At 44.6% G+C, this 15,131-nt stretch overlaps 1 protein-coding gene across 1 annotated transcript; it reads left to right on the forward strand.

Moving 5' to 3' along the window:
• The first annotated feature begins 9,584 nt into the window (after positions 1–9,584).
• Positions 9,585–14,759, forward strand: LOC108100164 (G-protein coupled receptor dmsr-1). The gene is given in 4 exon segments (XM_043207710.1): positions 9,585–9,638; positions 10,937–11,181; positions 11,797–12,917; positions 13,561–14,759. Coding segments are annotated over 3 exon segments (1,953 nt in total). The 5' UTR covers positions 9,585–9,638; positions 10,937–11,119; the 3' UTR covers positions 14,331–14,759.
• The last annotated feature ends 372 nt before the right edge of the window (positions 14,760–15,131 follow it).

The raw sequence follows: 15,131 nt of genomic DNA on the forward strand, positions 1-15,131 counted from the left end.
CAAAGGAAATGGAAATTGCGACGAGACAAGCCATCAAGGAGCTCCCGGCAGAGACAGATGGCAAGTCGAAAGTTGTGGCAAAAAGTCGGAGTGGAGGGGAGGAACTGGAAGGGGTTGCCGGGAAAGACTTTTGCGGCATAAACAGGAAGCACTAAGGACGCATTACCTGCTGTTGACATTTCGCAGGGCAGCCAGGCATGGAACGTGAGGTCTTCGGTTCGCAAAAGATCTAGGTTTTCATTTTCGTCCACTGAGCCCTCGTTGCTTCTGATTTTGCATCAGCTGCTGCTTTGCAGAAAACTCTTAATATCACTGGCTTAATTAAGAATGCACAAGGAAAAATGTGCTAAAAATGTTTCAGTAACACTTTGCTTTCTTAAAAAGCGTGACTTAAATATGAAAACAGACAATATGACAAGTAAGCTCAATATAATAAACTCTAATAGAATGTGTTTTAATTTATAAGAATGATAATAAACTGAGACTTCTTTTTTCGTGTATTGTATCTAGTTTCAGCAGATTGTGGGTGGCTTAGTAGAGATTTTAATCTAGGACTGTTCCGGGTTGTCCATTTACTTGGCCACATCTGTTTCAGCGCAGTAGAGTGTGCCCTAACGAGGAGTGACTTGCACTTCTATTGGCCATTTAGGAAGCACCTTCTGCCAACATTGAATGACCCAAACCCGCACGTCATTCCCAGTCATCAGTGGCTCTCGGCCAGCCACATGCCACATGCCACGTTCTACACGGCTAATTCATTCATTTATTCATCGTGTGCCCGCACCTTTGCTGCTGTGCCGATGTAATCGATGGCTTCAAACGATTCAATTGCACTGAGGTAATGGCATTAGAGACTAACTTTCATTGGCCAACAACTCACCTGGGCCAACAAATCGTTCAGTGAGTCATGCCACAAAAAACGGAAGCTCTTGCAGGCAAGAAAAACAAGGTTTACTAATGCAAGTCACCAAATAAAATGAATAGGCTTTTAACTCCAGTTTGGAAAAGAAAGAACAGAGCGCTTTGTTAAATTTTGATATTGTAAAATATGCAAGATGGATTAACAACTCATATTTGTTAAAAATCATTACAATAAAAAACTTTTTAATAAAGAGTCAAAAAGTAGTTGACCAAAGCGTCACAGATTACATAGATATTTTTCCTATATCTTTTAGTGGCCTTTGCTTTAGCTGGGAAATTTGTTAGTTTCCAATCCGTTCGATGTTTGCACGTGAGAAACGAGCTCTGAATCGGAAAATAATGGCCGGAATGGCGACCCAGAACCTATGCAGCCTCAGAATGAATGTCAATGGCCAAAATGGGGGGGGGAGGTGGTCGTGGCAGCGTTAGCTGACAGTCACTGGCATTCACTTAGTGCCGAGTACTTTCGCCGGGTTCTCAGAGGCTGATGCCAAGAGTCCTTCCTGTGCAGGTTTCGCTAAGCCTGAGTTGCTCAAAAAGTAACGTGTCCGAAAAACACTTTGCCATTCGACTTCTCCGGCAGCCACTCAGTCTGAGAATTTCCACCGCCCCGCCGGAAAAGCCGCCGTGGAAAGCGCGGGGCGTCGGAAGAGGAGGTGCTGTGTGTGCAAGTCTCGAGGACCCTCAAGTGCGTTACAGGCCACTTTGCCTTGTCTTACAGCGAATCCCTCACAATGCAGCAAATGCCGTTTTTATTCAGCATTCCACATTCATTCTCATTCAAGAAAACTACTCAGTTCAGTGTAATTTTCTCGAGTTGCCCAAAAATACTTGACCCAATTTTCTTCCCCCGAGCTTCCTCAAAAGATTCTGTGTCGAGTCTTTAAGTTTTTTTTGTGCAGCTTTAATTTAATTAAAACACTTGCTTTGATTCCGGCTTAGCAAAGCTGGTAGGTGGCAACAGCAAAGCCCCCGAAACAATTCAAGTGTCCGACCGGAAAAGTGGAAATGGACAAAATGGGAAAGCAAATAGAACGCCAGTGGAAAAATTCCGAGCCACTGGGCATTCAGTTCTGGCCAGGTTAGCTGTAGTTGAGTCGAGTCCTTTTGGCCAGCTCAGCTCGATTGTCACTCGAAGGTAACCAAGCGTTTTGTAGCCGTCTTTTGTTAGCATCGCTTTTGTAGTCTCACCAAAAAATTGCTACCTTTGGCCAAGAGGACAAGAGCTGTGTAAATTTCGGGGATCGTCTTTGAAATTCCCTCTCGAATATGCATTTTCGCAGAGACGCTAAGATGAAAACCGGGACAAAGGCTTAGTATTCAGTATTTTATTAAATTTTAAGAGTTTTGAGATTTTAAAAAGAATTCCATTGAATTTAAAATCCATTGAATTGTATTAAAAAATAAAAAAAACCGTTATAGTTTTTATTTCTCTATAGAAAAATGTACTTAAAGTCAAACTTGTTTACATAAAAATCGTAAATTCCCCATCACTAATGCAGCACGTTGAATTTGGCTCAGAGTTTCGGCTTTAATCAAGCTCCAATCAGCCCTTGGTGAACGTAAATGCGATGTAGTTCAGAAGCACATAAAGGGAGCTATAGAAATTACAAAAGCCTGTGCAATAAAATGCGAAAAACCTCAAGAGCCGACCAACACCTCCAGCAGCCCTGGGGAGAAAACTTAATTGCAGCGTGTTGAGGACGGGTAACGGTGCGTATGGGCAATATAGGGCCAACAAGTCAGAGGTGGCAACTGGGGGAAATGAAAGCCGCGAGAACGGGCGTCAGACTTCCCCCAAAAGGCCCCCGGTTAATTCCAATAACGTCGTCCCACGCATTCGCTTTATGTGTGTGCGTGTCGCCCTGGAAAGAAACTAACAAAAATGCAATTTATGCTGAGTCCTCTGCTCCTGACACGACCCCCAAGTCGTGGGAATAAAAACTGCTCATAAAATACACCGAACATGTTACCATCTCACGCCTCATGTGAGAATAGCATTTTAAATTTGTTTTAAATAGGAAAAACGTTGAAGGAGGCGGGAAATCTGAATAAGCATAAATAAGGCTCAAGGTCAGGTGGTAAATGCACAGAGGGAAAAAGGATAAGGTTTTCAATTCCATTACATAATAAAATTATATAATATGTACATTGTGCCAGAAAGAATTTAAAATGGGGAAATTAAATATTTGTTTATAATTTATTTCAAGCATATGTTTTACTTTTGTGTATGAAAATTATTTTCTCAGTGCGTCTGGTGTGTCTCAAATATAAATGGCGTTGGCGTTAAAAATTTGTGTAATTTTCTAATGAATATTATTCGCACACACGCGCCAAATCGCGAAGGCTAAGGCCGTCAGCCGTCAGGTATGCAGTACAAAATTAACATTATCCTGCGGGCGAGTGCCACCCACAATTCCCACACACACACATTGATTAGCGTGTATTAGTATGTACGGCACGGCAGTGGCTCGGAGTTAAATGGAGCGTGGCACGGGTCCTAATGCCCCTGTTGCCCCGATGTAAGGATCGGAATCAGAATCAGAGCCAGGATCTGGCGAAGGTGAAGTCGAAGGTTAACTGGAGCATTATGACTCAGCCCGAGGGGGATGTGCCAGGATGCCTGGATGAAAAGTTTGCCGGTCTGACAGAGCTCATGGGCAAATAATATTCTGAAAAGTATTGAACAAACCTTGGCCCGCGGGGACTCCCCGCCGAAAGGTAGGCGAAAAGTTTGGGACAGGACTTTTTAATTGCGAGTTTTACATTTCTGCCCGGAAACTTTTTAGGCAAATAAATGAAAAAATGCCTGGGAAACATTCCGCGCAGAGCAGGCAGCTCATTTAAAGTTATTTAAATTTGTTAATCAATCGCTCTTAAATTTTTTTGCAAGCCCAGCCGAAATGCCCGCAAATTTATGCACAAGTGCGGCAGCAGTATCAGCAACAATTTCTAAGAGCCAAAGCAAACAATTGGCAATGGGCAGCTGGTTGCGCGGGCAAGTCATTTAATTTTATTATGACATAGCAGTTAAAATGTTTGACTATGAAAAATTGGTGGTACTTTTTTCTGGCCATTTTTTCGCTGTCGTCTAGTCGCGCCCGAAAGGCGTCTGGAAATTCAGTTAACGCCATTATGTTTTTTGCCCTTCGACGCACACTAAATGTTGTTAGCTGACGGCTTGTCCGCCAAATTGATGGCGCTTTAATAGAAGGAAAACTCGGGGAAATAAAAACCGTCGAACCGCGAACGGCAGCGGCAGTGGCAGCGGCACCAGCAGGTACTTGATAATAAATTGAAAAATAATATTGAGCAGACTTTGCCCAACTTTTTTCTTCACCCGGATTCTTTGGCTCTTTTTTTGGGGAGTGCCTGTCATGTCCTCGCCATCGAAATTCGTGGCCATGGCGACATGAGGACGTGCTCGCCACAAGTGCCAGGGATTTGTATCAATGGTAGAATTGTTAAGTCTATGCACTCAGAGAAACATATTAACATAAAACCTATTTATTAACAAATAACTTGTCAAAAAGTATCAAACATGATTTGGTTGTCTCTAAATTAATTGGTGTTAAATGTTGATTTTCATTTTATATTTTATTTATACATTTTTATTTATATATAATTTATTTTAAATATAACTTTTAGAAGTGTAGCCTCTTGATTGAACATGCAACAGGAGGGGTTGTTTGAAAAATAGGTTTCAAAGCGTATCCTTGCACTCGAATTTCCCCCTTTCTTTTTCTTTTTTGGCCAAAATTTGGTTTGCTTGTTAGCTTTATATGGCAGCAGCGGATATTATTTTCCTTGCTTGACAGCGAGCATTGGGGAGCGGAAAATATGAACCGAGCAGAAGAGTTTCCGCTGTCGATAAGCTGGGAAAACGCTGAGGACTAGGGCTACTATCCCCTCCCGAAGAGCTATAAATTCTTAGCCGACATGGAATTGTCTTCAATTTATAGACAAAGCAGCTGCTGCGGAAGTTGATTGCTTTTCAAAAATGAAATTAACTTTTTACTGCAAGTCCCTTATTTGCCATTGTGTTAGCAGCATACTTTTTATGACCGCAAATGAAGTGTAACAATTAATAGCCAATAAACTGCAAATTAGTTTTAGCTTTTATGGATAATCCGCAGTAACATTGGGATAATAAAACGTGTTTAAAGTTTTATGGCGAGGATGGGTGAAACTTTTTGTACACATTTCAGTCACTCTGCGAATTATGCGAATAAGCCTAATCAAATTGTTTTTGTCTGTTTATGCATTAAATTATGCTGGTGCCAATCGAGATGGTTGCTTTGATTGAATATTTTGTGAAAAGAGGGCAATAAAATTTAACATTGGACTAATGCTAAGCTAATTAAAATTGTTTAATGTCATTCTATTTATAAGCCAATTTAATTACTGACACAATTCATGCGGACTTAGTTGATTCTGCTGAAAGCTTTGTTCATATTTGCCAAGTGCTCTCAATCAACAAAAATTCCACATCTGCTGACCAAATATTTTCTAGAAATAAAGCCATTGTCAGCAGTTCATTCAGAATAGCGAGGTGTGAAAAAATCTATTTAGCACCGTCCTCTCTCTCGTGTGCCCCATATAAGTATCGTAATTTATTGATATTTTATAGAGCGCAGACAAAGAGAATAATCGCTGGAGAGCCAGGGCTTATGCTGCTAATCAAGTGACGATTGGCGATGGCAGGTAGAATTTCACTGTAATAAACATGTCGATAAGCAGTAAACCTCCGACGGACCGGACTACAACAATAAACAAGTCCGATAAGCCGGCAGATTAATATCATATTCCGTGGGCCATGGGCAAACAAATTAAAATGGAAAAGTGCCAGCTCGCACACACGAGGGCTGCTAAATTGAAATGAATTGCTGAGCCGGCATTATGCCATATGCCTCCGATCGGGAGGCGGGATAATGGTGATATAATCGGAGTAAATGGCGTGACACTTGGCCCATACTGGCGTACATATTCATAACCACTGCAGTTTCAATTAACGCAGATTGAAATATTAATTCAGTGGTGCCGTTTTAAGTGCACATCAATAGTTTATCAATCGAATACTCCAATTCAATTTACGTTTTATTAGGCATTTCCCGGCGATAAATAGAATTTACGACCCCCCAAATAGGCCGTAATAATTTAATGCCCCATTTATATTAAGGGTATCCCACTTTCCATTATAAAAGTCGCTTCCCCAACTAAAATAAATAATTGAGGCCCGGCCAATGGCAATTATGAGATGTGGCTGCCATTGTCAACACTTTTAATTAACCTAAAATAAAGAGGTGGGCGTAGAAAACTGCACAAGAAACTAATCAGTGCAAAACAACACGGCCATTGTTCTGGCCGGGAAAGTTGGCTGAGAACTCAAGTTGTGGCCCAAACAGGCCGACGATTACCTTGACCTAAGCAAAAGGCTGTCAGTGAGATACCATTCAGATTTATTTTGCTGTTGGAAATAGCTAATAAAATATTAAACTTGCTTTGCCATTAATAACTTATTTATAATTGAGCACTGAAACATTATGTAAAGTAGAAGCTGGGTATCCTAATTTAAACAAAAACTTTTATTAGTGCAGATAATAAAAAAGTGGTTTTATGTGTCATCACTACATGTGACTGCTGACACAGGAGGGATTTTTGGGACTTGGCCCTAAAATATGCAGCAGGGTCCTCTGTTTTCCGCTGCGGCTGCCTGATTGCCAAGTGACGGACAGCCGTTGACATGTTTGTGGGTGATCCCGGGGCGACCTTACCACCCACCCATCACCCACAACTGTACCGTTTGCACCCGTTGAGTTAAAGCGTTCTGTGAATGCTTAATTACAAAATGCGCTCATGTTCGGGCGCAGACTTTCGAGGCGCCTCAACTCGGCAAATATTTGAGCGAGGCGCCGGGAAAAGCGTTGACACTCGCCCTGTTGACACTTTCCACCCACGAAAAACCCACATTTGTACACTGAGTCAGCCAGCGGCTTCAGTGTCGATAAAACCAGCGTGAAATCAATCAGTAAATACCCAAGAACACAATGCAAAGCCCGGCGAATACAAATAATTGGTGAATTTCCTCTCGGGAAAAATATGGGAGAGAATGACCAATTGAGAGCGTACAATGCATAAAAAATGTACCCTGATAAAGCAAGAATTTCTATGGAATACATAGTAGTGATTTTTTTAAATAGAAATTTACACATTATAAATGATTGATCAATAATTCCTTTTTCTTCCTGTGCAAAATACACTTTTTGCAAAAAGTGGCCTCAAATTACGTGGGAAAAGCGTAGGAATCAAATCGTTCCATCAAAGAGAAGTGGAAAATATGAAAGAAAAAACAAAATGAAGATGTAGCGACATAGAAAGCTTTTAAGGGCCTCCGGGAGGGGAAGTGGTGCCCCGGGCAACTGATAAGCATATATGTGTCAGAAGAAGAACGATCCCAATGCCCTTCAGTCTCATCTTCAGTCGCTTAGAGACCCAAATCAATGAGCGACAGCTATCAATCAAACTTTCGAAGGAATTAGCGGCTAATTGAAGCTGACCCACTCAATAATGGAGATATTAATTCCCCAAAAGTTTAACCTTAAAAGAGCAAAAACGGGAGTGGCTCTCATAACTGAGGACCTATATCAGTTAACCGAAAATAACTAGGGAAGCAACTTTAAGAAGTGCCAAGAACAAGTTCAACACAAATGCCAGGGAAGCTAACGAAAATTGTACAAAAATGTTGCTGAAGTGGGAAATTTTCGGAACAAGCCACAACAATTAGGCAGCCAGAGAAGCCAAGAGTTTCCACATGCAGAGGTCAAAACGAACTTGCCGAGCGAATGGAGAAAGTTGAATGCAAAAGTGGCAAGTGGAAAATGGAGAATTAGAAAATCGCCATGGGCCACTTTCCAAACGAGGGAAAAAATTGGCAGCAAAATCATTTGTCTGCTGTTTTTTCAGAGTTTTGTGCTGGCATAAACCATACTTGATTTTAGTTTTGATTGTGTTTGTAGCAGTTGAAAAAAGGAACAAAAAAAGTTTGCAGCTAATCACACAGCAAAAACAAGTAGAGTTCAAATTTTAATTAAAAAATAATATAGTTGATAGACCTGTTAGTAAAAATCCTAGAATTAGATAGATTTTGTAGTAAAATAGAGATCATGAGGTATTGTTTTTTTTCTGGGTGTATGTGGGAGATTTTGATGGCATGTTTGTCAATATTGCTCATACGCAGCGTGTGCCCATGACAAGTGTTCAATTAAATGCACTTAGCCATTGCTCCCAGCTCCCCTTCAGCGTCCTTGATGCAGCCTTCCGGATTTGTTATGCGGCTTCCTGCATTTTCGGTTTTTCCAGCAAGCGAGTTTACCGCTAAGTAGAAACTGAAACGTTGTGTGTGCGTGCGAGCTTCAAAACCGGATTTCCGCCCCAAAAAAAGGCAACTTTAAGTGAACCCGGTCAGCTGCACGTGGCTGTTGTTACCTTTTGGCATAATTTCCACTGCCCTCCCCAGTGATTTCCCGGAATGCTGAAAATGTGTGCCGGGGCTTTTGCGTTTCATAAATTCAGAGCGGTTTCAACCGCACATGGAGGGCTCTTTCGGGGCTCTACATCCTCGAAAAGCATTTCCGGGCAGTGAAATGAGCCAGTTCGCTTGGCATCCAACGGGGGCCGTGATTACATACTGTACAATATCCTCATGCTCATTATATGGCCCAGAGCCAAAAGGAAAACAACGAGATTCTGTGTTCTCTTGGCTGGTGTGGTCCCGCCTCGAGGACAGGCCAAATATGTAATTGTACTTGGCCAGAAAAAATCTTGAACTCAGCACATTGTGTATACTCGTATAAAAAGAGAGAACAACTTGCTCGGGGCAGTGGGTCTTTATGTGAAACGGCAAACAATCGGCAAAGGAATTTAAGCTTCTTTTGTCCAACTGTTTGATTAGTATAATTGCAAATAAATGTGTTCCAGAAAGAAAAAGAAATTCGTATGCATTTCGAAATCATTCAACTTAAAGGTTTTTTTAATAAAAATATTCTTAATACACACGGTTCTCTGTTCGTGTGACCTATTTATTGGATATCCATTTACTCCTCAACTTATTTATGAATCGATTTTACTTTGAACACTTTACCAGCGATACTATTCGCAGATAATAGAATAAGGTCGTGGCAAAAGCGTGTTCTTCCAATGGACAAACCCCAATCAAACCCCAATTTGTATGGCCATTTGCAGTGGGCAACTGTAAAAAGGGGGCGTGGCTCGGTAATTAAAATGAGGCGATGGCGGATCGGGGGAGATTATGTAATTCCATTATGCGGACTGGAGGGGTGGCATTAATAATGCAGCTGGCAGAGCCTGCCGATGGCTTCATTAGATCGTTTAAATGGATGTTTTGTTGCGCGGTGTTGTCTATTAAGCGGCAAGTGTTGTTCCCTGTCCGAGATTCCCTAGCCCCCCAAAGCCCCCTAAGTCCCCCCACATTTGGGCCTGTCAGCTGCCATTGCCAGGCACTTAAGCCGGCCCTCAACCTCCGAGTCCCCCCAGAAATGCCGCTGTTCCTGTCACAGTCAACAAGTCCCCGCATTTACGTGACTGGCCGCAACTTTAACGGCCTTTGGTCCTCCGGCCAGCAGGCCAGCAGGCACTTGACACCGGGCGGACCACCACCCACTGGAGGCCCCGAAAACTTCCGTAATGGGCGGCATACGGTGCGTATTAGTTACATTAGTGCGGCAAAATGAGACAGTGGGACATTTGTTTATTGCTTTACTTCTGCGTGTTTGCATTGTAATTCGGTACCGGCCTTCTACGAATCTTGCAACGATATCCAATTCAATTATAGGCCCTGACCACATGTCCGAATTAGCCAAGCAGTTGAAGCTACCTTAAAGCCTTCGAAGGAACGGAAATATTCTTGCTTTATCCCTGAGTCAACATTCATGACGCGGGTTAATTATCAATTCCATCGCCGAATGTAGAGCTTATAATTACAAGGAAATAACAAAAAGCGCTTATCCTGCCAACTTTTCGCCAGTCAGCATCGCAGAACCGGGCCAAGTCACACGGAATAGGCCCAATCTAGGCCAAGTCCCCCGGCCGAGGGACTTAATCACTGTAATGGAAGCCAGGCCGGCTTACAAAACCAAAAACCAGATTTTGTGCTCGAAATCACAAACAAAACAGCACGAATATGAATGGAAAATGGGGGATTTTATTATCACTTCAAGGCTGACAAAACATTTCGGCCAATTTTTAATGCCCAGATTTATTGCCGGATAAAAGCCAAGCACTCCGGAAAGTTGTCACTTGGCTGACAGTGGGAAAGTTACTTTTAATTAAACGCAGCTAGCTCACTGCAGCTGCAACTGCGGTCGAGCAGAAGGCAGAAGTGAAGTCGTTTCCTTTGAACCGCTGGCTTCACCATATTTCCTCATTTGTCTAATGGAATTATGTCAACAGGGAGTATGTGTGGCACCTTGAGTGCTGCACTTAGAGAAAGTTATTAATAAAAGCAATGCAAATAAATAACAAAATATTGATTAAATGTAAATACAAGATAATTATCCTTCAAGCAATTGTTTTCAGAAATAGCAATGTTTTATTTTAGGAAAAGAGAATGAATAGGGAATGTTTTATTTTAGGGCATGTTTTTCCTTTGTGTGTTTTGGAAGGCAACAGTGTGTTCCATGGTTTGCCCACAAATTGCCGAAAACATCTCTTTCTGCTTGGGCCAGTGGTCGTCTCATGTGCAATATTGATTACAGTTCTGGCCTTGTGCTCTGACCACTTGGGCAAGCGGTAATGACATTTCTTTGTCGATTCATTTGCAAGCGTGCTTTTGACCTGCCCTGAACTTCAATTTGCGTCTGCATTGCCCTTTCCTTTTGTGGCATGTGGCATGCAACGCGCTGGTATTTTAAGAATTGCGAAGCTTAAACGCTGTTAAAGTCGAAACCGCGATGACGAATTCATATTTTATTCATCTGACGGCGTTGTTTATTTTCAGGTAGCATTTTCGCCACGTAGCCTGCATATTTAAGTGTTGGAATTTCCGAAAAAGGGAATTTTAATGAAACGACAGCGGAGCAAGTGAGTTGGCAGCCGGACACCGCGGTCAATCGAACGGAGTCCTGCCAGGATCTCCCACCAGCCGACGACCACCGAGCAGCTCATCATTGGCATCAACACCATGGTCACGAACATGTCGCAGCCGCATTATTGTGGCACGGGCATCGACGATTTCCACACAAAGTAAGTTTATGCTCGGGGAAGTCTGCATATTAATCACTTTTCAAATGCAATTTGCATAATGATCCGCCAGCCGGGGCGCGCATAATGAAATCATGTGTGTAATTGCCCACGGGCAAGGTGGCAAAGCGCTGGCCATGTGCATATAACTCGAGCGGGAAGGGGCTTAACTTTGGCTTAAAAATAATGACAAAAATGGAAATTTCTTAAATTCACGCAATAACTTTTCATGGAACATTAAACAGAATAAAGACATACATTTTTTCATTCGGAATGGGGAAGCAGACTCTCATAGAAGCCATAAATTCATATTTTCATAGCAAAAGACGCGGCTATCTTAAATAAATTCAGCAAAAGCGACTCAATGGAAGCCAGCTTTATTTATCATATACTTTTTGCCGCTTCTATCTGAATAAGCAATTTGCATGGATGACTTCATTTGAAGCCTGCCGCTGTTTTTTATCCGAATTTGCTCGAGTCCTAATTGAAGCATTAAATTCTTTAAAAATCATTTCAAAGGAGCTTGCTCATGGCTTTGCGATTAAGTAAGGGCACATTGCGTTCTTTAAATTTACCCAACTGACTTTGGGTCTTTTTGTGGCTCTCCCTTTACCCCAGCTACAAGTACTTCCACGGCTACTTCTCCCTGATCGTGTGCATCCTGGGCACCATCGCCAACACCCTGAACATCATCGTGCTGACCCGCCGCGAGATGCGCTCCCCCACGAACGCCATCCTCACGGGTCTGGCGGTGGCCGACCTGGCGGTGATGCTGGAGTACATCCCGTATACGGTGCACGACTACATACTCAGCGCCCGGCTGCCGCGGGAGGAGCAGCTGAGCTACAGCTGGGCGTGCTTCATCAAGTTCCACTCGGTGTTCCCCCAGGTGCTGCACACCATCTCCATCTGGCTGACGGTCACCCTGGCCGTGTGGCGCTACATCGCGGTGAGCTATCCGCAGCGGAACCGCATCTGGTGCGGCATGCGGACCACCCTGATCACCATCGCCACGGCGTACGTGGTGTGTGTGCTGGTGGTCTCGCCCTGGCTCTACCTGGTCACGGCCATCGCCAAGTACCTGGAGACCCTGGACGCCAGTGGCAAGACGATCGCCTCGGTGCCCCTCAGCCAGTACATCGTGGACTTCAATCGGCAGGAGGACGTGACCATGCAGGTGATGTCCAGCACCACTCCGGACCTTTCCTGGGCGATGCCGAATGGCCTGGCCAACGGGACCGCCGTTAGCCTGCTCAGCCTGACCACAGTGGTGCCCCTGACCACTCTGACCACCGGGGTGACCACATCCTCGTCCATGGGCGAGCGGAACGTGACCGTCTTCAAGTTGTACCACAGTGCACTCGCTCTGCATGATCGCCAGTTCCGGAATGCCACCTTCCTGATATACAGCGTACTGATTAAGCTGATTCCCTGCTTCGCACTCACCATATTGTCGGTTAGGTTGATTGGCGCCCTTCTGGAGGCCAAGCGGAGGAGGAAGATCCTGGCCTGCCACGCGGCCAACGACATGCAGCCAATCGTGAACGGAAAAGTGGTGACGCCCAGTCAACCCAAGAGCTGCAAGCTGCTGGAGAAGGAGAAGCAGACGGACCGCACCACCAGGATGCTCCTGGCCGTCCTGCTGCTCTTCCTGGTCACCGAGTTCCCGCAGGGCATCATGGGTCTGCTGAACGTCCTCCTCGGCGACGCCTTCTTCCTGCAGTGCTACCTTAAGCTGAGTGAGTATTCCCGGATATAACAGCCTTTCCCCTTTTACTCTCCGTGCCCAGTAATTGCTTTATTGGGTATGATAATTGACTGAATTTATGACTGGTGCTTGGGTGGACCCAGTTTGGCTCAGCCATCAATCATACGCACCGTTGACGGCCGTAATTGCACCACAAATTTGAGGCTTCAGTGTTCGCCTGGCCTTGACATGTTCTGGGAGTAGAGCCTTTGTTAATCGAGTACACGTGTAGAAAAAACAGTTTACATTAATTGTGGGTTTAAGGGGTGATAAACCAGAATATGCATACAATAAAAAGAACCTTAATTAATTTGAAATAAATAAATCCTGGAAATAATAATACATGGAATTGGTGAACACTCTACGCTCTATTCGAATTCGTTGAATTATTTAATACATTTTTTCAAGAATTTTATACTAATACTCCAGAAAAGTTTACTGCTAATCAAAGTTCAAACATCATTTAGTTATTCATTCTACCTGAATTAGTTATTAATTTTCAGTGTAACCTAGCTATTAAAACTAGTTGCCCTTGACTCTAGTGTTGACCTCTGAACCTTAGTGAGGCCCGCCCACAGATGGCGTGTTGGTGGTGGTTGCTGGGTATTGATTGCAATTCGACTCTCCCGTTTCAGGCGACCTCATGGACATCCTGGCGCTCATCAACTCGAGCATCAACTTCATCCTCTACTGCTCGATGAGCCGCCAGTTCCGGAGCACGTTCGCGCTGCTCTTCCGGCCCCGCTGGCTGGACAGGTGGCTGCCGCTGTCGCAGCACGACGGCGAGGGGAGGGTGGGCGGCAGCGGCGGCCTGGGCGGATACGGCGGGTACGGGCGGCAGCGGCTGCTGCACACGGACGCCGCCAGCAAGAGCATGGCCATCGATCTCGGGCTGACGACGCAGGTGACGAATGTGTAGCACGAGAGCAGCGGCCGGGCGGCGATGTCGGCCGCGATTGGCGGCGGGGTGGCAGCCGCATCGGTGGCAGTGGCAGCATCCGAGCTTGATGGATGTCCCGACGCCACCGAGGCGGCCGTGACCACTAACGACATCAGCCTGGTCGAGAAGCTGCACCTGCAGTCCGGGCAAAAGGGAACGACCACCTCCACCTCCAGTTCCGGCCAACAGCGGAGGCGGCGCAGTGGGAGTGGCGGCAAGTGCATCTGGCCCACCACGGACTGGCTGAGGAAGCTGCGCAGTCCGAGGGCCAGGGAGAGTGAGGGGTCCTGCGACCAGGATGTGGAGCTGGCCAAGGGACCCGTCAACCGACGCAGCAGTGTCCTTCTGATGGTGCTGCTCAGCAGCTCCGACGAGGTGAAGGCCAAGGCGGTTTTGGTCAGCGAGCAGCCGCCGAGTCCTCCGGACGAGGATGTGGAAGACGCCATCGACGCCCTCTGGCTGTGAGATGTCCCTACTACCCTTTTACTCCCTGTAAATTATCCTTCCACCCACTAATGCTTAGCCACCTTGTACAGACCAATTCGCGCATCAAATTGTCCAGCGCTGCTTCCAAAGTTTTCCCGCCAGCGTTGCCTCAATGGTCGAGAGCCCCGCCGCCGAGGCTTCGCTCCGCCGGAAAACCAATGGGTATTACGGATAGTTCTAGCCCCTGAAAGCAGCCTGGAACATTTTGCGACCACACTTGATAAGTGATATACTTGACTAAGTTTCACCCCATGAATAGTTGTGTAAGTGCCAAGCGCATCTCCAGATACAAACCAAAACGAATTAGCTATAGTCCAACTATTATCTAAGGAGTATTTATAGAACGATTCGGTAAATAAGAGATCCAATTTCTTTTTCTATTGAAATAAATGTTTATTCGATGGTAAATGCTCTTTGTATTTCAATTGGTTATCAAAAGGTAGGTATTTATGAATAAAACCAAATATATTCCTCTGGACTTTACTGTCACTAAAAATACTTTCTTCCAAAGAGCTCTTAAAATAGCTTCAAGCATGCAATGGGTTGCACTTGGGTACCCGAATTTCTGTTTAATTTGGCCGTTGAATTTAATTTTCGGGACATTTACTGCTGGCAAAAAGCCAGTGATTGGCACTCAAATATCAGGCACTCGTTCCCTCGCTCCTTCTGTCAACCCAACAGAAGTAGGGACGAATAAAGTAAACGCACAAATGACAGTAAAAAGTGACTAAAAGGCAAATGGCAACGTTGAGAGCGCCAAGAGCGTTGATTAATTGTAAT

Source organism: Drosophila ficusphila, unplaced genomic scaffold (genome assembly GCF_018152265.1).
Source record: "Drosophila ficusphila isolate 14025-0441.05 unplaced genomic scaffold, ASM1815226v1 contig_286, whole genome shotgun sequence".
NCBI lineage: Eukaryota > Metazoa > Arthropoda > Insecta > Diptera > Drosophilidae > Drosophila > Drosophila ficusphila.